The 26,429-nt window shown below is 41.2% G+C and overlaps 1 protein-coding gene across 2 annotated transcripts in view; it reads left to right on the forward strand.

Annotated features, from left to right (window-relative positions):
* Positions 1-26,429, forward strand: part of LOC112574793 — a 453,350-nt gene that overhangs the window by 132,478 nt on the left and 294,443 nt on the right. For both annotated transcript variants that reach the window (XM_025256081.1, XM_025256082.1), the window contains exon 14: positions 19,308-19,365. In XM_025256081.1, coding sequence (XP_025111866.1) covers positions 19,308-19,365 — 58 coding nt within the window. The remainder of the gene's footprint in view (positions 1-19,307; positions 19,366-26,429) is intronic.

The following is a 26,429-nucleotide window of genomic DNA, read 5'->3' on the forward strand; positions in this document are numbered from 1 at the left end:
ACTGATCTGTGACGTTTGTTGTCTCCTATTGATCTGTGACTTTTGTTATCTCCTACTCACCTGTGATGCTTGCTGTCTCCTACTCATCTGTGATGTTTGTTGTCTCCTACTCATCTGTGATGTTTGTTGTCTCCTACTCATCTGTGATGTTTGTTGTCTCCTACTCATCTGTGATGTTTGTTGCATCGTTGTGCTGCGTCACTTCTTACAACAGACATCTTCCTCCACTAACGGCTTCTGTCTCTTCTTCTTCCATCTTACTTTGGACTTTTGACTGAACTTGATTTTGTGCCTCATTTATTGACAATTGTAGTTGTGGAACATTGTGGACCAGTGTGTATCAGTATAGACAAGGCCATTTTCCATTTATTATTTCCGAACCACGTACTTTGCTGCATGTTGTGTACATTAGATTCTCGATCAACGCGCGTCATGATATCGTCTGGTGATGTGTGTGTGTACTGACTGCTGTTTCCTACGCTTGTTCAGTGCCAGGACTGTGGACAGTCAGGTCTGTTATAGAATGGTTCCTGCCGTCACCTGCTGCATGACTACTTCACAGCTATCTGCCGGAGCTAGTAATCATATATATCTTGTGTATAGAGCAAGCGGCGGGGACAAGCGCAATATAAATAAGATGATGATGATGATGATGATGATGATGATGATGATGATGATGATGATGATGATGATTTAAACGTGTGTTTTTGTGTTATTGCGCGATTGTCTGTGGGGGGAAGGGGTAGAGGTGGGTGCGTACGTGAATAGTTTGCTCAGTATTTTGTCTTTCAGCGCGATATTTTAATTCTAATCAACATTAGAGATAAAGGTCAAAGATCGATTGGATACTTGTACAAATAAAAAAAAATTAAAATGCAACGGAATAACAAATGTTGGGTTCGTTCACATCTCGTACCCAAAGTATGTCGCAATACTTCGCCTATTGTGGCTGACACGGCGTTAACAGGAGCATCTCTATAGAGACACAACTATTTACAGAATTTGCATCTAAGGTCACAAAACTGTTGATTTCATTGGTTTTACGCTTTTTTATTGCAAATAATGGTTTTTCAGATGCACTTTTGACATTTTTAAATACGAGTAGGTGTTCCGTTGACAGCAGTAGATATTTCCTGTCACTTTACACAGCTTTCCTTAGCTTAAGTGACAATAAGCCAGGAAAACGAAAACTTTTGGTCAGTTTCGGGGAATCGAAAAGAATTTATTCATTTCATGGTCCTGAGACGTCCTCACTCTCCATCCCAGCCGCTTGGAAATTGTTCACCATTGTCCCAGCTCCGAAGAAAGTTTCAGCTCGGCATCTCAATGACTGTAGACCAGTGGCCTTAACATCGTTGGTCATGAAAGTATTTGAGACAATCATCAAGGCATTGACTCTTCAAGCCACTAACAATTGTCTTGATAACTTGCAATTTGCATACCAGTCCAAACGAAGTATTGATGATGCTAACCTGTTCATCCTCCACACTTTATTCGAACACCTGGAGAATTCTCAAGCCCATGCTCGACTGTTGTTTGCTGATTTCTCGTCGGCCTTCAACACTATTCAGCCACATATCCTAGCTAGAAGACTTCTAGACGAGTTTTTCCTTGACCATCAGCTGGTGTCATGGATAATTCAATTTTTGGTCGACAGGCAGCAACGAGTTCTTGTCAATGGCACTTTTTCCGACCTAATCACCACGTGCACCGGCTCACCTCAGGGCTGTGTTCTATCCCCGCTTCTGTTTATCCTGTATACCAACAGTTGTCGCTGATTTCTCTTCGGCCTTTAACAGTATCCAGCCACATATCCTAGCTCGAAGACTCCTCGACCAGTTTTCCCTTGATCATCAGCTAGTGTCATGGATAATTCACTTTTTGGTCGACAGGCAGCAACGAGTTCTTGTCAATGGCACTTTTTCCGACTTAACCACCACATGCACCGGCTCACCTCAGGGCTGTGTTCTATCCCCGCTTCTGTTTATCCTGTATACCAACAGTTGTCGCAGTAGTCATGAGGGTCACTATCTTGTCAAATTCTCTGATGACACTGCACTGCTGTCTCTCCTTAGCGGGCCAGTGCATACCCCCGGTGTAGCTTTGGAGGAATTCATTGTCTGATGCGATGACAACTTTCTAGAACTTAGTGTGAGTAAGACGAAAGAGATTGTCTTTGATTTCCGTCGGAATTCTCCACTGTGTCCCGTCTGTGTCATCCATGACAAGGAGGTGGAAATTGTATCTGCTTTCAAATACCTGGGCACCATCTTCGATAGGCGACTTGGCTGGGATGTCAACACTCAACATGTCGTGAAGAAGGCTCAACAACGCCTCTTCCTTCTCTGGAAGCTGAAGTCTTTCTCTTCTGACACCAATTTCTTCAGCTTTATTACAGGCAGCCCATAGAAAGCGTACTGTCCTTCTCGTATATTTGTTTTTTACAACAGTTTATCGGTGAAGGACAAGAGCAGCCTACATCGTGTGGTGTCCACCTGCTCCAAAGTCATTGGGTCAACTCAGAGTTCTCTTCAGGCTCTGTATAATAGGCGGACTCTTCTGAAGGTGTCTGCCATCTCAGTACTTGTCCGGCTCCCATCTTATCTTATCTTATCTTATCTTATCTTATCTTATACCGTTTAGTCGGCATGGCTCCCACCTGCATTGACTGTGGTCACCGTGGTTACGTCTTGTCAACTTTTCTTACGTAAAAAACCCATTGAATGACGTCAAATAATTCACGTGGAGATTGTGTCGGCACTTGCGTGACTGCTCTCCCCTGGTATCACAGCTCAGACCCAGGGCCTGAGATAACAAACAACTAGAAACAGGAAATAACATTCGCTTTGAATCGCGACTCTTTACAGAAATAGGAATAAGAAACAGCTATGAATCACAAATGACATCGAAATCTCTGTGACCAAAAGAGTATCTTGAATAGAGGAAAGAAAACCAAACTCGAAGCAGCTACCAAATACAAAGTGAAATGTGCCATTAAGAAAGGAAGAAACGCAGCTAGGTAGAATTGGATCGAAAGCCAATCCCGGAACATAGAAGATAGAATGGAACGAGGTCACAGCAATAAAGGCCTACCAGTTACTAAGGACCCTCATGCAGACAGATCAGCACACGAGCTTACTCATAAAGGATACTAATGGCCACTTTCTCACAAAAAACAATGCCGCACTCAGCCGATGGACTTAGTACCGCAAAGACCTTACAATTTCCAGCTAATGACAGATGTTGACATTCTTCATAACAGCCAGACTAGAAACTGCAGACTTACAAGGCCTACGGGAAGTGGTAAAAAAAAGTTGGAAGCAGTCTGAAGGTAGCAAAGTCGCCAGGCATTGATAATGTGCCAGATGAGCTGGTCAAGCAGGGTGAGAAATAAACTACAAAAGTCCTCACTTAGAATTTGACCTGACGATAGCTGCGATTGTACAAATACCAACAACACTCACACCCACACTTGCAAACGCCACTACTCGCACTGACACTCAAAATCTTTGTGTAGTGTGACTTGGGAGATAGACAATTTTTTTACGATCGGAAAATAGTTTGCTATCCCGAAAGGAACCCCTCCCGAAAACTACACTACACATTTAGTAAGGCAAATGGCGAATGTTCGCTGTGTGGTGGTTAGAGTCTTATTGAAACACTAATGCTTCTATGTTGTTTTTGTTAAAGCCTGACATCAAATATTTCATCTTATTGACCTGAAATCAAAGATAACAGGTATGTATGTATAAAGACAGTAAAACACTAAAGTCGCAGCGATTCTTTTTGTATATTGTTAAATGTCTTGTAGCAATGGCTTAAGCCACTTCACCTCTCTTGTGAGCATAACGGCAAAAATTCCAATCATTATTCAGAATTTGTAAATGTCGAATGACAGCAAATTCATCAATTTTGTTTCTGAAATTGTTCATGTGTTTACATGTAAACATAATTAGCCTCGTTAAGGTTTGCATTTAGAGATTCTACACCTTCGGGAAAATCCAGTAGCGTCGACTTAGTCAACCTTTCACACAGGAACTAAACTTGTAATATTTCTTCTATTTCCTATTGATTTACACCGAATCCACCAGATAATACGACTACAGATTCACATTATTTGTTTTAAAAGCACCTCTGTAAGATTATTGTATCGTGCTGCGTCCTTATATCCGACCAACACTAGACACTGTTGTGTAATGAATCAGTATTTATTAAACATGAACAAAAGGGCGCTACTGGCCAGCTCACAACGCAAAAAAGAGAGTTTAGTTTATTCCTTGCTGCTCCTTTGTGGAGCACATAGCCCAACAACACGTCACAAGCGGACCAGGTATAGGGCAGCCCCCTTCAAATGGCCACATGTGGTTCCGATGTCCTTCGCCTCGCTCTCTACTGTTCTTTTCCAAGTCTGCTTCGGTCTCCCAACTCTCCTCTTCCCCGCAGGATTCCAGTCAAGTGCCTGCTTGGCAATGGTGTCAGCTGGTTTTTTTTACTGGGGATGGACAGCAGCATGATACCCCGCCAATTTTTGCACCGAGAGAGGTCTCCTTTCTTCGGTAACTTGACCAGGTGGCCTAGTTTCCAGTCTGTTGGTACTAGCTCTTGCTCCCAGATGTTATGTAGAAGGGGCTGTAAAGTTGTCGCTGTTGTATCCGGGTCTGCCTTTAGTGCTTCTGGGGATATGCCATCTGGACCTGCTGCTTTGCCACTTATCATGCTTTTGATAGCTTTGATGGTTTCTGTCTTAGTGGTAGGGCTGGTGTTGACATGAAGTTGTTCAGTTGCTGGTGGTATGTCAGGTAAAGATGATGGACTAAGTCGATTCAGGATCTCTTCAAAGTGGTCCATCCAGCGGTGCCTTTGTTCTGCATCGTTTGTTATGGTCTTGCCATCTTTGTCTTTCACCTACTTGCTTGGGTTGATGTTCCTGCCTGACAGAGTTCGTGTTATTTCGTATAGTCGCTTTATGTTTCCCTGTCTAGCTGCTGTATCTGCTTCCTCTGTCATTTCATGGGTGAAGCGTCTCTTGTACTCCCTGACAGACCTCTGCACTTGGCGGTTGGCTTCCCAATATTCAGCTAGGACATCTTCCTTCTCTTGTTGATCTTGACACTGGTTGAGCTTCTGTTTTAACCCCTTTCTTGATGCAATCTTTGCGCAGGTCTCTGGGGTCATCCATTCTTTGTGTTTTCTTTCCCTCTTCCCTACAACATCTGTACGGGTTGTCTTCCATATCTTAAGTGTTGACCAGTGCTCTTCCACTAATTCTTCTGTCAGGACCTAAAAGGACCTAAAAGGACCTGAAAGGACCTAATACTGTTCTTTTACCTCACAGTTATAAATTTCCCTTGTGTCCTTGTTCTTGAGGTATTGAGTATCAAACTTGTGGTGCGGTCTGCCTGCTGGATCAATGAAGGACTTCAGCCAGTCTGTGGTTGAACATTGTCAAAACCAGTCAAATATCTGCTGAACTTTTCACAAGCCCAGACTGCTGCTAGTGTTTTTTTACTTTCTGTGCATCATTGTATTCACTGGCAAAGTTTTTGAAGAGAATGCCACAGCTTTGATACCTTCAGAATGCTGCTGTAACAACACGCCTCCAATGCCATAACTGCTATCATCTGAGCTGAAAATTGTAGGCTTTGCCAGATCACAGACTGCAAGTGTCGGTGCTTAAGTAAGCAGTTTCTTCACATCTACCATGGCTTTCGCCTGCATTGGACTCCAACTCCACTTTCGATCCTTTTCCAGCAGTTGTGTCAGGGCCTGAAGTACTGTAGACAGATTTAGCAAATAGCGCCCCAAGAGGTTATACCCAGCATCCTCCTCAACTACGGTACATTAGCTGGATGTGACATGGTGATTATTGCTTCATTCTTTCCTAGGTCTGGTGAAATTCCATTCTTGCTGATTGGATGACCCAAACATTCAATCTCCTGCTTTCTGAACTCACATTTGTTATGGTTGAGTTTCAGGGTTAGCACTGGCAAGTGTTTTTATGATCCTCTAGAAATGTTTCTCATGCGCTTGTTCACACTTGCTATAAACAAGGATATCATCAAAACAGCAAATTATGATCCAGAGAGCTTATGAAAGATGTCCTCTAGTATTTGCAAGGCATACCCCTCTCTCTTCATTGTGGTATTGAGTTTCTTGTAATCAACACAAATACAAATGCTACTTGATTTCTTCATTACAGGTATAATGGGAGAGCACCAATCTGTTGGCTCTCTTACTTCCTCTATAATCCCTGTTTCCTGCATTTTTTTTATTTCTTCTTTGACCTTTTCCAGCAATGGTATTGGTATTCTCCTTGCCGCATGAACACTGTATGGCTCAATATTTTCTTTTACGATTATTTTAACTGGTGAGCACTGCACAGGTGTCATGTCAAGATTGCCAAGTAAAGCACTGGCTGCCTCTATCTTTTTCACCAATCCTATTCTGGCTGCTGCTTCTCTGAAAAGCAGATTTTCAGTGATAGCTTGCACGACAAAGACTGTCAGTGCATCAAGCTGGTCATGAAATCTTGTAGTAATGAACTGTCCATCACACTTCAGGACTTCTACACTTTTAAGCACTACCTTAGTCTTCGATAACTTGGGACGTAGTGACAACCGTGTGCGGACGTTTTGGCGACCGGCGTTTCGCCGCATTATGTCAGAGCAAGAGAGAGACAGAGCTTACTTACTTCTCAAAGAATGAAAGTAACTACTAGATTACACAACAATTCTTTATTTCAAACAAATTTTACACACAGACTTCACAGACAGTTCACTTTGATTGTCACAGATTATGCGCAACAGCTTTGAGAAAAAACATTGATACAATGGCGAGAGAAATGTGTGAGCTAACGGTTCACATGAGGAGGGATAGTGAGAGAGAGTTCACTGATACATTGATACAATGGCGAGAGAAATGTGTGAGCTAAGGGGCGTCACACACTTGACTTCGGCTAAAGGTCCCGCGTGAAATGCCGAAATGAAGTGCCCCGCGCCGAAACGTCCGGCGGCGAAACGCCGGTCGGCAAAATGTCCGTGTACCGTGACAACTGCTTGAATTGTGTTAACTAAATGACTGCACTGCGTCCATATTTGTGCGACGTTAATCAGACAGTTGTGCTTTCACCTGCTGATGTTGCCAGCAGGGTGACGTCCTGTAGTGTTAAGTCAGCCTTTAATTGTAATTTTTCAGACAAATCTCTGTCGAGGAACCCTAGTACGAGGTGATCTCTGATGGCTTCGTCTTTGTCTCTTATTTCTGCCTTTGCAACGAGCTCGTGCAGCTCTCTAATATATTCTTAAACGTTTTCCTCTGGTTTATGATTTTTTAGTATGAAATCGTGCACGCTCGTTCATGATATTGAGTTTGGGAACAAAATAATCACAAAACTTCCCAAGAACAGTGTGATACTCCTGCTGCTTGTGTGTATCGAGACCAAATGACATGAAAATGCATATAGAATTTAACCCTACTTCAGACACCATGTATCGTGCTGCGTCCCTAAAGCCGACCAACACTAGACACTATTGTAGCTTGATGAAACAATATTTATTAATCATGAAGAAAATGGCGCCACCGGCCAGCTCAAAATACAAAAAGGAAACTGACTACATAAGACCCCGGATGTGACCCTACGGGATAACTATTATCACTACAATGATAATAAATTAATATTCAATAACGATTGGTGTTAACATGACTTTTTAAAAAAGGCTAAATTTATCATAAAAATAAAATGTGATAGTACAATATAGGGTTAGGCAATTTAAAGACAAAAGCTCCAGGTAATTAATATTCAGTAATATATAACACTCGCTCAAAGAAGCCTTGTATCTACGTACTATGAGATCAATTGAAAAACTAAATAACTATCATTATTAGTTTTATCTACAGTAAATATATAATTTTAGTTGTATTTCTCATTTGTTTAAAAAATACTATCGGCCACAACTTTTTTAATTTGCATTTTTTATGGTTTTATTACGTTTAAAAAAACTCCGTAGCTTAGTAGTTATATTACAGTACGTAAATAGAAACATATACACCATAGGAATAAATTAAATTATTAAGAATTAAAAAATTGATTACAGCGTGTGCCACTAAAGAATGTTTCCCAGTATCCTACCGTGGAGGGTGCACTCTACTTGTGTGGTAATCGTCCACATTATCTTCAGTGTACATCCTCTGTCCAGAACACAGGTTTTAGTGCGAGGTATGGTTTTTTTTTTTTTTTTTGGTCAAATGGTAATGGACATGGACTATTCTGATGTATTTTTTTATAATTCAACTCTTACTTTGAAATTAATTTCGCTGTCAAAGAATATTAACTTATATTAACAAGACAAAGCCGGCAAGAACTCTTCTTCAATGTGAAACTTCTTTATAGGGTTTGCCATCGGTGTAGTTCTCTGGGTGCTCCGGTGTTTTCCTCCACATTTTGTGTGTGTGCGTGTGCCTAAATAATGGCGACTGTTAGAGGCATTCGATACCTACTGATAAATGTATGATTATATAACATATGTGTCTAGGCGACTTGCTTCTGCCTTTGCTGGTTGGGCATAGAAACCTGTTTAGAAATCGTTATTTTAATTATAATGACGACAGCAATGACAATTATTTTGATTGCTATTACTATTATTTTTCTTACTATTGCTTTGTTTTAGAAAGTAATATTCGTATATGAAATATAACAGTTTGTATGTCTTTATTAAAATAAAGGCGACAATGTAACGTGCGCTGTGTCCCCGGTCGAACCGCTGGCAAGTACGTCACTCAAGTGTTATTTTCCTGAGGACGTTACTCAGACGGAAAGAGATTTTAGTGTCTACAGGTACAGGGAAAAGAGAGGTATGCGCATCTAGTATTCTCTTCTAGATATTTATTTTACTTTTTCGCCATCTTGTGTTAAAACAAGTATGCGGCTGTGACGATAAACATCCAAACAGTCAGATGTCACTTGCAAATATGTAAACATTTTAACAGAATAATAGTTTATCTTTTCATATTCATTTCATATTTCAAACCAAAACCAATGTTGAAAATCATGACCTGTGTTTCAACTTACTATTAAGTTCCACAGAACATTTTGGACTGCTGGTGGAGGTCAGGAAAAATTCAATGTTACGTCAGCCCTGAATACAAATTAACCAGTATCCCATTTCAAAATGTGACCTTGGAGATTCCACGAGCAACTGTAGAACACACTGGAACATACATGTGTCTTCTTGACGGCTTGAAGATCAACAACTCTAAGACTTGTGAATTCGGATTTAAACTAGGTAAGAGACTATAGCCCCGTTTAAAACAACTTTTCTATTCCCCATGTAAGGGATTAGATTTCTCCTAAAGGCTTTTTATAACGTTTAACTAAAGGGAAAGAGGGTACACCAAGCAAAAAGCAAGAATATATTTTGTATACTATTAGCACAAATGCCTACACACAGTCCCTGTAACCTCTTGTGGTCTAGAATTATAGCTCAGCTTTCAACCTTCAAGGAGACAACATCCTAGGAACAGGCCGCTTCACGTATCTGAGGAGCATTGTCAACAAGGACGGTGGAGCATATGATGACATCAAAAGCTGCATCAACAAGGCCAGGCATGCTTTCAACAGCCTACGCCCCATCTGGAACTCCCGATCATTGTCCTTCCGCAGTAAGACCCGCATCTTCAGCACCAATGTGAAGGCAGTCCTACTGTGTGGTTCTGACACCTGGAGAGTGACAAACACCATCAACAACAAGCTCCGGACCTTTAACAACCGATGCCTACGCCCTATTCTGGGAATAAGATGGCCTGAAAAGATCTCCAACAGCAGCCTGTAGAAAAGAACTAACCAGAAAGCCACTAGGCAAGACATAACAAAGCGCATATGAGACTGGGTAGGACATACCCTGCACAAACCAGATGGCACCATCGCCAAGCAGGCACGTGACTGGAACCCTCAGGGGAAGAGGAGAGTTGGAAGACCGAAGCAGACTTGGAGAAGAACAGTAGAGAGCGAAGCAAAGGACGTGGGAACCATCTGGGCCAAACGAAGGGGGAGCTGTCCTATTTCGGGTCCGCTGGTGTTGTTGCCGCCTTATGCTCCTCCAAGGAGCAACAAAGAATAAACTTTCAAACGTTTACCCTGTATCATCTGTTAGAATATGATAAACAACTGTCTACATAAAAAATAAAACCAGCACACAAACGTATTGGATACCAAAGAGGATACCAAGAGCAACCACTCTTGAGGGAAAGGGAAGCCTCGATGACCCGGATGTATCTGCGGCCAAGCCCGTCTTCGACAAGTATCATCAGCGAAGTTGATTCCCTTTGGTATCAGGCTTCGAAAAGTATGAAAGCGTGCGTGTTTGATTGTGTGTTTGTGTGGGTGTGTTCCTAGTACACGATCGTGAAAACAAGAGCGCCGCTAATTTTTTTTTTTTTGAAATGTTGTGTTTGAGCAATTTTAACACATTACAATATTTATACTTATTTCAACACGTTTTTGTTTTCAGTGAACAAAACAATGTGTGACATTCCTTTCGTATCAAGAAAATCCCAAACATCGCTGACATGTTACTTCCCAGAGGACATCAACACGACCAGAACTGGATTTACTGTCTATCATAATACGAGCCGTGGGGATACAAGTATTAACTTATATCTGTGACTGTTTTTTTGTATAAACATTACCAGTTCATACAGAAATAGAGGTGTGTGTGTAAAAAGTTTGAGAAAGTATCATATAGGTATGTTACCATTTGGTTGTTAATATAGAAGGCATTAAGCAAATGATGTGAAATTATGTTTTATTTTGATGGCCTGACGTTTTCTTGTGGTCTTTTATTGCTTGTTTCTCGTAAACATACATTTTTTTTTTTTATTTTCTCTCGTGTCACACCACCAGATGATGTGATAGATTGCGACTGGATGCAGGACAGTCTAGTCTGTAACACAGCCCGCGGCTACGAGTTTGAGCACCACGTGGCAGATCACGTGACTTTTAAGATCCCCAGCCCCTCGGAGAACCATGAGGGAAACTACAGCTGTCATATGAAAGAAGATGAATTTGTTCGTGGTGAACCCTGCTCATCCATAATTTTAAGAGGTAAAGATAAGCTACAAGTTTAATCAAAAGTCTTTATATTGAATACATTCCGATTTTATTTGAAGGGTGACAACTATCTCTTATACAAGAGATAAATAAATGTATGTCTGTGTGTTCACGATGTAGGAGTTGCTCTATTTAAATTGGTGAAAGGTGGCATTATTTACATCCATTCTCTGTTTTACCTGCAGAAACGAATTCGTCTTGTAACGTCCCAAGTGTTTATGAGGATCACCCATCAACACTCACATGTACATTCAGTGCTGATGTTAATATGGATAAAAGTAATGTCCAAGTGGTTCATACTAATGGTGACGGAATTGAAGGTAAGAACTGTTTCACAAACAAAATGTTTTACTGCCTTATCGTTATCGCTTTTTTCCCTTGTTTTCTTTATTTTAAATGACATACCTAACCTTATTAACTTACCGATATAAATTTTATTGACATTTATTATGTAACAAAAACTGGGGGCAAAAAAGCCAAAATCGAAACTTATTCTCGCTGGTTTTGGGACGCAGACACACGTCAGCTCCTCCCTCCCCCCTCCAAAGAACACACAGACCATACGCGTCGTGTCTTCTCAGACTACTTATCTGCAAGTATAATCTAAAAATTAATGACATTTATCCTGAAGAGGGTGGTGAGGTCATACTCCCTCATTTTTTAAATAACAAAAAATGTGTTTCCATTGTCATAATCAAAATGTATTGATATGATTGGATTTGTTGTTAAAGATTTTAGAGACATTCTGGGAAGATATTCTAGAGCTAAGCACAGAATCGATGTCTTCATGAACGAGTAGGTCAAATTTGTTCCATCCCGCGCACAAACACCTGGCGCGGATTTATCCCCATGCTTTGTTGTAATTTTGTTAAACGTCTACAGCGCTTTTTTAGTAAAGTAATTGATTACGATGGCTTAAGCATTTCTGAGCACAGTTTGAACAGAAATATTGTTCATTTCCCATACTACCCGTTCTTTTCTACTGGAAAAAATGATGAGACGTTACACGGCTCAAGAAGTGTGTGACTTGTTCCTCGGATTTTCAGCAATATGGCACCTTTTTGTTGCATCATTTGGAAATTTCTATGGAAAAGAACAATGTGTGCACATTTCGTATTTGTTTTCAAGCATCAAACTCTGGTTCCTGAAATTCTAACTTTTTTTTAGACGACATAACCTGTGTAAACACGTGCCTGAAAAACTTTCTAAAAACTTCACTTCATATACCCGATTCTGTATAGATTACAATAATGAAAGTGAGTTCTGAAGCAAGTGTCAGTTAGATTGTTCCTTTTCTACACATTTTGATTTATCATTACTAGTTTCAATTATTCTTCAAATCTGTTAGTTATTTTTTTATAATTTTTTGGTAAAGGGAAAAATCATGCGTACCAGTGGGTCAAACGGTCTCTAGCCTAGACGTCATCAAACAGTTAAAATACAAATTACTTCTTAAACTCAAGGAAAAAATAGTGTTTATTGATTTTTATTAACTTAGTGGCTTTGCTAAAGCATATATCCTATGATTATTTAAAGGCATAATCACAGTCCACGTGTTCATGCTACTTTAAAACTTCGAATAGTTTATACTCTATTTAAAACTCACACTTGTCCTTCCTTAGATGCTATCATACTGACATGCACCTGGCCAAATGACCAACTGGACTGCTCTATCGCTGAGGGATACGAGTTCAACTACATCCTTTCAGATCACCTCGTCATCACAATACTACGAGCGTCACGTGACCACAACGGACACTATGCTTGTCACGTGCTGGGATCTGAGCTCCAGGGCTTTAAACAATGTCCGTTTATCGTCGTGTCAGGTAAGACTCATTTAGTAGTCCGTCAGCAATGTGTTTATGATTTTATATTTACTACATAGTGTAGAAATTGCAATATTTATTATCATATTTCAAAACATCTGCCTTGAGCGATTGTATTTTATGTTATCTATTACAAGTAATTCAGCTTTTCAAAAAAAAAAATGACTCTTGGTTTTATTTTTAGGGGAAGACACAAACTTTCAAGCGATCATCATAGGCATCGTCATCATTGTAGTTCTTATTCCTATTGGGATTACATGTGTGTTTTTCATTTTACGGTAAGAAAATACTTTTTTGGCATTGCGAAAGTGTGCTTGAGTGCTTGGGCAAACGCAAAAGTGAGATTGTGTTAGTATGTGTATGTGTACGAGTGAATCGCACTTGATATTTCAGTACATGACTTAGTCCTCTATATGCATGTAGATGGAATCACCTAAAAAAAAATATGAACTAGGAGATGCAGAACTGTTCTTTGCTGACAAGACAAAAAAGCTCGAACATACTAAATATCGCGTGTAAAAGCATGAAATATAAATTATCACAAAGAAATCAGAGCACTCCCATTCACCATCAACATCAAAAGCGTGATATACAAAGGAACGTAAATTTCGTCACCTTTGTTAAACAAATTTTCTTGAAACCAACAAAACCAAGTTAGCCCATTAAGTAAGGAATGTGTGTCAAAAATACAGCAATTAAGACGATCAGATACGAAGACCTAGAGATGGTAGGTACCATCAAAACATTGAGTATCAGAGTTTAGAGGATCGTTTACCTTACTAAGCAAGGTGCTCAGACAACACTCAGAGCCTACACCGAAAGACACTTTGTCCCTGAGGTAAAGTGCCACCTCGTTGACGCTGATTCTAGGATATTTAAGATCCTCTCATCACGTGACCTTAGTGCCGTGGATGCGGTCTAACACTGACACATCACTCAATATCTCCTTCCCCCCCCCCCCCACCACCAAACCCCAATGAAACATGGAGATGAACTGTATTTACAACCTGTGCGGTCAATGTCTTTGTGCTGAACTTTAATTTGTTGTACAGCCTCATATCAACCTGAATATCAGTTGGACAGTTATCGTTATCATAGAGCACGGCCTTGGACAACTTCTCGAAAAGGTTGTAGATATTTTATACCCACACTCGTCGCATTCATGAAGAGGGCTGGACTGAAGTTGTCTTCTATTGTCGCTATGATTAAATTCAAATCATGAACCGGAGACGCGGTGCATGGTTTGTTATTCTTGCTTCTATTTTGGGACAGTCTGCTTCTATTTTGTGTTGACGTGGAATTAGACCTGGGTCTCCCTGGTAAAGGTCAAACGATGAGGCAGACAAGTTTGTGTACTTGGATGATCAAGAAGATACAGCACAGACAGGGCCTAGAGTGGAGTGAGCACAGAGCTATGCCAAGGACCAGATCCAACCTTGTCTGATGAAGTAAAAAGCGACGTTTAAAGGTCAAATGATTAAGAAATAGTTCTGGAGTCTTCAAGCACAATTGCAGGAAATTCCTAATGAAAACCCTTTTACTCGACCAATAGCTTCAACAACTACAAGGCAAAAATGATTGTCTACAGAAAAGACTGTGTGATGTGGAGAGAAAGATTGATGACCTTGAAAGCGAGTTTAAAAGGAACACTTTGTCTGGTCTGAAGAGAAATGACAATGAGCTGTCAGAAGATTGTGAAGAAAAAGTTAGTATTAACGGAGAGTTTACAGTTCAGTGGCGTATATCATCGAGTCATTTTTTTCCTGTGACAGACTAAGCGACTTGAAATCAAAGTCTAAGCTAAAAGAATTTGAATTATTTATCGAAAAGGACTTTTTATCACGTGTCCGTAACGCGAGAAATTTGTTAAATCCACATATGAAGAATGCTAGAAGTGAAGGTAAAAAGGTAATAATGATGTATATTGATGATAGGAGATTTTTGCTGAGGATAATGGTGCTCTTATCGAAATAAGATATTCTGCCACCCTGTTTTACAATCCCACATCTGTGTAAATTATTCTGCTTCTATAAAGAAGAAACTAGTGCTCACTGTGTTCGCCTAGTGTGGTTCACGAGCGTGTGATACAGCTTACGAGTGTAAGGGCAATAACCTCCTGAGATAAAACAAATACTAGAGTTAAGTGTCTTGATTGTCAGAACAGAAGAAGTGATAAGATAAGATAAAACTTTATTTGTCCCAGAGGGCAATTCTGGTGCAGCTCGATCAAAAAAAAAAAAAAAAAAAAACAACAAACATTCATACACAACTGCATGCACAAAACTATTCATGTCTCATTCATAACCAATTCAAAAGTCGCACGGCTGAAACAACAAAAGACAGCCGCAGTCTGTTTGTCCTGCATGCAGGCACACAACATCGGCGGCCCGACGGGAGCTGGACAATTTCTGTCGACAGATCATGCCTGTCATCACGAAGGATGGCAGACACCTTCAGAAGAGTCCGCCTATTACACAGAGCCTGGAGGGAACTCTGAGTTGACCCTATGAAATTTGGAGCAGGTGGATGGTACACGGACGTTTCGCCGCCGGACGTTTCGGCGCGGGGCACTTCATTTCGGCATTTCACGCGGGACCTTTAGCCGAAGTCAAGTGTGGGACGCCCCTTAGCTCACACATTTCTCTCGCCATTGTATCAATGTATCAGTGAACTCTCTCTCACTATCCCTCCTCATGTGAACCGTTAGCTCACACATTTCTCTCGCCATTGTATCAATGTTTTTTCTCAAAGCTGTTGCGCATAATCTGTGACAATCAAAGTGAACTGTCTGTGAAGTCTGTGTGTAAAATTTGTTTGAAATAAAGAATTGTTGTGTAATCTAGTAGTTACTTTCATTCTTTGAGAAGTAAGTAAGCTCTCTCTCTCTCTCTGACATAATGCGGCGAAACGTCCGACTCCGAAACGTCCGGCGGTGAAACGTCCGCACACGCAGGTGGATACCACACGGTGTAGGCTGCTCTTGTCCTTCATTGATAAACTGTTGTAAAAACAAATAAATGAGAAGGACAGTACGCTTTCTATGTGCGATCTGTAAAAAAGCTGAAGAAATTGGTGAAAGACAGAGAAAGACTTCAGCTTCCGGAGAAGGACGAGGCTTTGTTGAGCCTTCTTCACGACAGATTGAGTGTTGACATCCCAGCAAAGTCGCCTATCGAAGATGGTGCCCAGGTATTTAAAAGCAGAAACAATTTCCACCTCCTTGTCATGGATGACACATACGGGACATGGTGAAGAATTCCGACGGAAATCAAAGACAATCTCTTTTGTCTTACTCACATTAAGCTCTAGAAAGTTTTCATCGCACCAAACAATGAATTCCTCCAAAGCTACATCGTGGGTGTGCACTGGCCCGCTAAGGAGAGACAGCAGTGCAGTGTCATCAGAGAATTTGACAAGACAGTGACCCTCATGGCGACTGCGAAAACTGTTGGTGTACAGGATAAACAGAAGCGGAGATAGAACACAGCCCTGAGGTGAGCCGATGGACATAGTGATTAAGTCGGAGAAAGTGCCATTGACAAGAACTCGTTGCTGCCTGTCGACCAAAAAGTGAATGATCCATGACACCAGCTGATGGTCAAGGGAAAATTCGTCTAGGTGTCTTCTAGCTAGGATAGTGTAGTAGAGTAGTGTTGAAGGCCGACGAGAAATCAACAAACAACAGTCGAGCATGGGCTTGAGGATTCTCCAGGTGTTTGAGTAAAGTGTGGAGGATGAACAGGTTAGCATCATTAATACTTCGTTTGGACTGGTATGCAAATTGCAAGGGATCAAGACAATTGTTAGTGGCTTGAAGAGTCAGTGCCTTGATGATTGTCTCAAATACTTTCATGACCAACGATGTTAAGGCCACCGGTCTAAAGTCATTGAGATGCCGAGCTGAAACTATCTTCGGAACTGGGACAATGGTGGACAATTTCCAAGCGGCTGGGATGGAGAGTGAATCCATAGAGCGCTGAAAAAGATGTTGAAAAATGCCTCCAAGTTGGTGTGCACAGAAATGTAATGTCCTGCCACAAATACCATCCGGACCGGAGGCCTTGCGAATATGTACTCGCTGAAACAGCTCCACAACTTGTTCATGACAAATCTCCACCTTCTGTACAGGGTGAAGAGAGCTACGCACATCTTTTATTTGCACTGAGAAGTCATGAGTCTCAAAACGAGCAAAGAAATCATTCCGAGCATTAGCCAGGGCCGTACTCTCAACGCCTGAGATCGAGATTTTGGCTTTCGACCCCTGACTCCGATCGTCAATATTGGCCATGTTGTTGAGTCAAGCTACTCGGATGTTACCTGTAGCTAACATTGACTCGATTTTGGACTTGTGTTTCACCTTGGCTCAACGGATAGTTTCACGGACCTCTCTATGTACCAATTTTCTGTCGTGGGCAGAACCCGTGAAGAACAAATGTTTCTTTTTGTTAAGGACTGCTATCAGGCTCTTGGTCGCCCAAGGTTTGTTGTTAGGATAAACATAAACTGTTTTGATGGAATGGTGCAATCTGCACAAAAGGAGATATATGACGAGATGGTGTTCCCTAAGTCGTCCAGATTAGGACATGCTTCTAAAAAGACATCTGAGTCAGTACATTCAAAACAGCCTTGTAAGCTTGCAACACTGTCTGCAGTCCAACATTTAGTGGAATAAATTGTTCGGCGCACCCGTCTGAACACAGGATTATAAACGGGTACCAGATGCACACTGAGATGCTAGGATGCACCCAGACTGGGCAAGGGTAGAGATCAGTACGCACATGGTGCAGTTCCGTAAACAAAGTAGAGTGTGGTCTGACGCAGTGTAGTAGGATATGTCACATACTGGTCGTAGGTCTGAAGAATCGATGTTAGGTCACAGTGGTTGAAATCTCCTAAAATAAACATAGGAGCATCAGGACAAATCGAGTCGACATTGTGAGTCACATCTGCGATGCACTGTAACACATTGGAAACATTTGCTCTGGGATGAATATACACAAGGGTGAAAAACAGCTGGGGGAATTCTCTCGGGAGGTGAAATGGGCGAAGCGAAATCGTTAGAAGTTCAAAGTCGCGAGTACACATCTTTTCACGAATAATAACCGTCTTACAGTACCTGTTGTTGCCATAGAAACAGACTCCTCATGCCAGTAACTGTAGCAGATCTATCTGATCGACACGTGACAGAGAAACCGGAGATGTCCAGATCAGCATCACCTTCGTGGAACCATGTTTCTGTAAACGCCAACAAACAAGTATCGCTGAACAGTCGAAAGTTGTGTACCCAAGCCTCAAGCTCATCAATCTTGCCACGAATCCACTGGATATGAATAGCAGGAAAGAAGGAACAGAAGAAGCTTCTTGTCTCCGCTTCACACCGCCTCTGCGTCCTCTCCTTGTTGATCTGCGAAGTGGAGGGAGCCGAGTAATGTCGACTTGCAGCGCCCTAAAACTCCGGATAACAGAGGGAGATTAACGAGGACGAAGTAAGAACTCTCTGGAGTAATGAAGCCGGGGGCCAGCATTAAATGAGCTGACCGCAATCTTAATATTGTCTGCTAGTGGTAACGGTCACATCCATCCAAAATGAAAAGAGACATGTCTAACAAGACTGAGCGGAAGATCATCATCACTACACACAGTTCGACACCCAAGTCTATCACTCCACGACTACCCGACCAAGGGGCAGACGAAAACGATTAAAAAATGTCAAAATGCCAATTCGAAATGAGAGCCGCAGACGTCGCACAACGATGAGCGGCCAGATTCCCTGCATTTCACTAATTGTAAATGTTAGACTTGTTAGTTTTACGTACTTTTTATACTTTTTATTACCTTTTTAAGCTTCATTTCTTTATATCTTATCTTTTTAACATTGTTTTGTGTTTATTGATGCTACATTAACAGATTGTGTATAGTTAAGGCTTTAAATTTTTCTTTTATTTAAGTTACCCTGCTTTGCAATTGCTGTGGCTATCGATGAGGGAAAAGACCCCATATTTACTATTGTTTAATTAATTTTATTGTTTATTGTTTATTTATTATTTTAATTTATTATGTAGAGCTCTTCACATCCAGGCTCTGTAACCCTAAAACCCACGCTACCCTTACGTTGACCCCACGTTGATATTTCCATGACCTCAGGTCACCCTAACCTTTTTGCTGATGTGTCTATGATAATACTAAGAGTTGCCTCTCGCCCTATAAACAACACTTTACTCTGTTGATGGCGCTTGTTTGGAAAATCAAAACGAATGCTAACATTTTAAAACTGATGATCGTTAACCAGGAACGCATATTGTATATGTAACTGTACATATTACTAAAAATCTAATTTAGAAAAATACTGAAAATAATAAATAATAATTTTATAGCAGGAAAGATGTGGCGACAAAAGAACAAATACCACTGATGCAAGTCTTATCAAGGGAAGAGGTAAAAAACACTTTGGGTCGAGATTTATTTATCAAAAACGACAATTTCATCCCATGTCACCAATGCTCCATACTATCCAATCAGACAGTGTAACCACACCATAAATCTTCAGACAAATATTGTGTTTGGCATGATGTAACCAGTGCTGCACATCTGTGTATCAAGTATTCATAAAGCTCATTGTGATTAGTTTGGTCTAGAAATGTGATGATGTCTTCCAGTAACCGCCTACGAAGCGAGTAATGTGTTCATCCCTTCACTATAGTTGTAATTATATACTATGTTTACGTAATTTCGAAATGTAAATATTTTTTACTATTCAAACTCTAGTGTGGAGGGACAGTGTAGCTCTCAATCCTGCATGCTATCAATATATTTTGTATCAATTTGTAATCCATGGCTGGAGATGAACTCGTCATGTAGACCGTTATTTGTGAGCCTTACGTGATTCATTCTTGCGCTTTTTAAATTTGATTTTCTTTCTTTCAATCCCTCATGAACCGAAACACCACTACATAGATAAATAGGCAAAGACGTTAAGCAAATCTGAAAATAGGTGTGGTGACAACAAATTCTACTCATCTTAAATAATATGGTCTAGATAAGAATGAATGCGAATACAAATATTTTCATTAATACGGTTCACTTCTGTTTACATCAATGTACCCAAACATTTAGGACAGGCTGCTATTTATTGTTTATGTCTGTATCTTACAACAGTTAGAAAGCCGCGCAAAAGAGGAAGAGGAATTCTGGGAGCAGTGGGTTGAGGCGGCATTCCCTGATCTGGACTCTAGTGTCTACTTCCTGCCTCCTGTACACGTCAGCCGCGTGCCGACGACACAAAAGTCTGTTGCTGGTCAGAAAGTTCTCGTCCCTCAGTCATCTCCACAGGTAGATGAGTCCAACCAGACGGCGACAAGTGCAGTTAAGGACAGCGATGTCCGACATGATACAGCCATGCAAAGAGTCCTTCTATGTCTGGAGACAATGTTTAAACAGAAGAGAGAAGTGGTGGTTGGAGTGAGTCAGCTCCTGTTTGACGACTACCTGCGTGACTCTCGTTATGCTGACGTGGCAAGAAGACTTCCCCTACCCACCAGACACCCCTCTGATCTGCGACAGGAATTGAAACAAGGGGACATCGATGTACTTCTTATTCATCGACAGTACGGTCTTGTCATCTGTAAAGTGAAAGCCTTAAACGGCAACGTAAATGAACACAAAATGTCGGAAAAGGAAAGAACAGAGAAAACTCACACAGAGATTAAAAACAATCTTCAGGAGGCCATCAAACAGCTGCACAGGGCGGGGGTCACGGTGTCATACCTGGCGTTAGACATCGCTCCCAGTCTACGTGTCACTAAGACGATCGCACTCCCTAACTTGACGGTTAGTCAGCTACAACAGGTGCTTGACAATGACCCACAGCTGACTAAGGTGAGGATTCTTGTCATCGCTTACTGATGCATATTGTTGTTGGGGTAGTTGTTGGTGCTGTTTGTGTGTAGTTTTGTTATTGCTGTGGTGTTGTTGTGATGTCGTTGTTTTGGTCTTGCGTTGTTTTGATGTTGCATTGTGGCTATTGTTTTTGTTGGTTGTTTTTGTTGTGGTTGTTGTTGTGGTATTTGTGATTGTTGTTGTTTCAAAAAAACTAGTGGAAGGTACAACTAAGTAGTCGACACCCATAATATCAGAACCATTATTCGGCTTAAAATTACTTTCACAGGATTACACTCTCGACCTAATAAACATTTGTTTCTCAAAGGATCGCTCACACTAAAGTCAAAGGTTGAAGGTTTCCATAACCATCCCTTGATAATATGTATTTATAAGTGGTTCACCATGTTCAGACAGGTGTTGTACAACTTATCAAGTCACGTTCAAACATCACCGACATTTACCCTCCTGACACTTTGTAATCACGACAAAGGCATTCTTGGACTCGCTCACTCTTTCGTAAAATAGCGATATAAAGTGTGTCTCTACTATTGAATATGTCTGCTCAGATTTTTTCCATATTTGTTTCATTTCTCTACTAATCAAGTGTTTCTGTTACAGGATCTGTGTCGGTGTCTGGGAACAACAGACGAAGCTGACATCGCTGGTGTGTGTCTGTGCTGTGATCAGCTGTCTGACCCCAAGACCCCGTGTGACGTCAGTAGTCACGTGCTGAGGGAACTCGGACACTGGTGGCAGCGACGTGTGGCTGGGGCTGGACCTGACAGTCACATGACACCTGGGGTGTACAAGACACTGGTAGCCAGGTAAAGAAGATTTTTAAAAATGTTTATTCAAAACCCTTTACACGTGTACACACTGTGATGTACAGCAAGGTCTGTAGTTGGATGACAGATGAAGATCTCTCTTTGTTCTCGTCTCAGAAATCGTCAAGTACCGGCATTGAGGAGAGTAAAATTTCATGTAGAAGATGAGGAAGACCTAAAGTAAAACGGAGCAGACTAGCAGTGTGGTGATGTCACGAAAGAGTAGTAACACGGCTGTAGTGTGGTTTACACTTCTGCTCTATTCACGAGACGGGCAGACGCGCTGGTAAACTGACCGACAGACAGAGGGCGCTGCGGCCGGTTAGGTGAGAGCAGTCATCGCTTCAAGCGTGTGTTCGCTAATTAAAGACCACTATATCACACTAATCACGTCACGACGGTCACATGACGTAGGGCCAGAGGGCCGCGGACGTTGGTGACGTAACAGAGAAACCTTCAGGGAGAATACGCCCTTTGATTATGATTTAGAGAAGGACAACTGAATTTTCAAACTTTATTTTTATTGCTTTTTTGTCTTTCTCTCTATCTCTTATCTTTCTTTCCTCATTAGCGGGGATATCAGTTTTCAACTTGTAGTCCGTGTTGACATGTACGGTCTGTGTGTGCAGTCCACCCACGTGTTGAGTGTGACGCGCGTGTACACTAGTCTTCACACTGTAGTATTGTGATTTTGTTTTTCAGTTGCTATGTATACTTTGTTTCTTACACTCTGAATCTGGAGAATGACAGACGTGTGCATCTCATGAATTCCACGTCCTTTCTACTTCACCATTTTCTTACCACACTCTACACTGTAAAGTGAACACGATAAAAATCCGTTACAACATACAGGTGGGTCTGGCAGTTATAGACTGGACTAAACATGTCTATAGAGACAATGCAGTTGTCGGTGTGGAGCTGTACTGTGGTAAGTACAATATCAGTTGTGAAAGTGCAAATATTGATGGTAGATTATTATCTCATGTATCAACGATGGTTGGATTCTGTTATTTAAATTGTATTATTTATTTGCAGATCTTTATCAGAACTACTGTCTGTTTCAGTTTATGTGTTTTCTTCATGTTCAGAATCAAATTTGTATTGTTTAACGACACATTTACAGATATCCTCTACTAGTTTATAAGTTTTCTTTTTTAAAGTGCATTGTCCAAGTTGTCTCTGGTTGTGCTGTACACTTGCTTTGTTGTCATTTGAAGTAGAAGCTCTATCAACATGTTCATTCCAGTCTGAAACAGCGAGACCCATGGGCATGTCATAGTGCATAGTGTTTGTAATGTGAACACGCTTAGGCAGATACATCAGACACACAATGTTAACAACTTTCAACATAAAATGTGTCCATGGACAGCACGTAGTGCTCTCAATGTTTATACAGGACATGGCCGTGTAGAAACTCGCTGATAGCTGTTGTTGTGTACGCGCTGTAAACACACATGTTTATAAGACACAAGACACAGACTGAACAAGTCTCACACAGTCAAGTATACAAGGATGTCTGTCTACTAGTCTCCCGCCACCTGGTGAGTGTCTGTCTCACCACCTGAAATATTTACTGTTGATTACAGTCACTCATTAACCCCTTGTCTCCCAGTGTTTTGTATAGAGGACAGTTAGTTACAGACCTCTGTCTGTTGTATCGAAGCAGTCACGTGACCACGGCCCCATTTAAATGAGCCTGTGAGTTGACTGTTGTAGTCATTGTGAGACTGATGTCATGTCAGTACACTATCCACTTGTCCCTTTTACTAAAGTTCATTCCGATCAAACGAACACAAAGGTAATATCGTGTCATGTCACATAGTCCTGTCAATAGGACATCGGGATGATGATTTTTTACAATGTGTTGATCTAACCTAAGCCTTATTTATCTTATTTGTCTACCAAAACATGCCTAGATAGTGTATTTCCATTGAGAAAGTGGAAAATTTTCTTGAACAGTGCGACGAAGAATATACGACAGCTACAGTTTGTGTGACACTACCAGATGACAATAAACTGTTACTGATTTCCTTCGAGAGTTTTAAATAGAAATGGCTGGACGCTGAGGGGAATAATGCTAAACCAGAAGAGATATAAGATCGTACAACAAGAACAAATATGTTCAGAAATCGTAAAATTTCCTCTTTAGAAACAAAAATTGTCTGCTGCAGACATCAAAAATCTCTGCCCCTCCTACAAAACACCCAAACAACATTCAATGTTCTCGTCCTGCGCTGTCCTGGACAAAGGACAAAGTCCGGCCTTCCTAAGGACACGTGCACTGAGTGGACAGACAGGCCGCCGCTAGAGCAGAGAATGTGAGACACACTTGAGGCCAGCATCCTCCTGGCAAACTCTTTGAGTTCTTCTAGCCACAGGTATAGGATGTAATGGCCAGAGACACAGGTATAGTATGTAATGGATAGAGACACAGGTATAGGATGTGATGGCTAGAGACACAGGTATAGGATGTAATGGCTAGAGTCACAGGAACAGGATGTAATGGATAGAGTCAAAGGAACAGGATGTAATAGCTAGAGACACATGTCACTACTCAACTGATGTTAGAAGCGATCACAAATGTCACACATCAAAGAACTGAAGGTCTTTCTTGTGATTGTAACTGGAGACCATGGAGTCCTGTCGGAAACACAATATTGAAGCGAGGCACAGAACAGAACAATTTCAGATATTAAACAGTGATATTCATGTCGTGAACAATTCTACTGCAGACAACAAAAGTCAGCGATCATTTAAGGCGAAGTTTTGAAAATAAAGCAGTATGAAATCTCTCGTAATATCTAAGTTACTTCACCTGCTGACTACCTTACCTGCCTCACCTCCCCCTTGGATGTTAACTCTTTCATAGCCACACTTACAGTTAGTTGTTAAGTCGTCTTTAACTATGGCAGTCTTACTAGTTGATGTCAGTTATTTCTCCGGAGTCAGTAAAGCTTGATACTTGTGGTGAATATACTAATAAAGTTGGTAAAAACTTACAAAATCCATTTTGGCAAGATGTAATGAGGCATTATAAACAGTTTATTAACAAGTGAATTCCAATATGTAGAGAAGAATTTCTCGGGGAGCACATCCACTTTAATGATAATATTATTAGAGGCAGAACAGTTGTATATATTAAGAAATGGTTGGATGCAAAAGTGAAACAAATAGTAGATCTCACTAATGTTTATGATACATTTCTGACTCTTGAAGAATTCTGTAGGTACCCTGCCTTCACTAGCACTGATCCCTTTCATGAAGCACGAAGGATACACAGGTTTAAAATATATTACGGGGAGTGTGATAACCTTCGTGTTAAGTAGTCTTATATACTGAATGTTATATTACACCCAAACCTTACACAACTTTCTGTGTTAAATGCTTCGTTGCCAGGACACCTTCACACACAAAAGCGGCGACAGTCTCCTCGTGCACTCACGTGACTGTCTCACCTGTGGTGTCTGTAGTTAGTTGACGTCATCGCAGTAGCAGACCTACAGGTGGTTATGACACGTGTGGTTGTATCTTGACCTGTGAGGTGTCAGGCACAAGTGTAGTTATATAGATATAGGGGTATGTAGTTATAGAAAAGTATAGATATAGAGGTATATACATATAGAGGTATATAGATATAGTGTATACTTACCTGTGGCACGTCAGTAATAATATTATGTAGATACATTATGTATGTTCTTTTCCCTGTGGGTCTTCAGGCACGAGTACATTATAGAGGTCTTCAGGCCTGTCTTTGCTTAAGTCTGAGCTTACGTTCTACGTTTGCATCACGAGGTGCACTCAGCTATATATAGCTGATCACGTGACTGCGCTCTGCATGGCTTGGTCAGTCATCGGAATGAAGACTAAGGGTGGGCGTGCCACAAACGACATCCTTGGTGCTTTTTTTTAAATATATAAAACAGTGAAAATAAATGGCTCGCTCTCTTTTATACATATTTTTATATTTAGGTAGGGTCTGGGGCCCTGGGCTTCACCACCAGTTGGTGCAACTCACATTGTAGTGGTGTGGTGGTGTCAGGGACGCGTTTAATCCTCAGTTTCACACTACTCGCACTCACTGTATACACACGTCCCCACACGTGTTCTTTCAATCGTAAATCACATAGATTTGTCGTGGGCAACGACTATTTTTATATAACTCAACATTAAGCACACACACACACTACTGTGAACTATATATACAGTCTGGATGTCTTTCACGCCGCGGCCTGTAAATCAAATTTGACGATTGTTTTGAATAGTTCGCTAAAGTCTTAGTTACTCACACCGCACTGCGTGAAGTTATCGTCTGAGAAACCAAACATAAAACGTCCTGGTAAATTCCTCCCTTTCCCTGGTCCAGAAGTTGTGCAGTTTTGGCAACACTTGACCGATGTCCACGAACAAAACTCTTAGGGGAAATCACATACACGTTCCGGCTCTTAATAGGAGTTAGTGCTGTCTTGGCAGACACCTAGTCGACGACTAAGAATATTTTCTCTGGAATCAACACACAAGATCCAAAGAGAACACTACAAATAAATTCTCAGGGGTCGACACACACGACCCAAAGCGGACACACAACACACTCAGTCTGCCTCTCGTCACTCCTCCCAGCTGTCTCTGTATCCACACGTACAGTCAGACCGCTCCTCACTTTTCCCCCCGTCCTCTCTCCCAAAAATCTTCTCCGTCGTCTCGGCGGTTTCGCTGGGGATTTCTGACTCCCAGTGAGTCCCTCAGTAGTTCCTTGACTGGGCAAGCAACTTAGTTCACTTATTACCGGTCCCTGTATCC

This window comes from Pomacea canaliculata, linkage group LG11 (genome assembly GCF_003073045.1).
Source record: "Pomacea canaliculata isolate SZHN2017 linkage group LG11, ASM307304v1, whole genome shotgun sequence".
NCBI classification, from domain to species: Eukaryota; Metazoa; Mollusca; class Gastropoda; order Architaenioglossa; family Ampullariidae; genus Pomacea; species Pomacea canaliculata.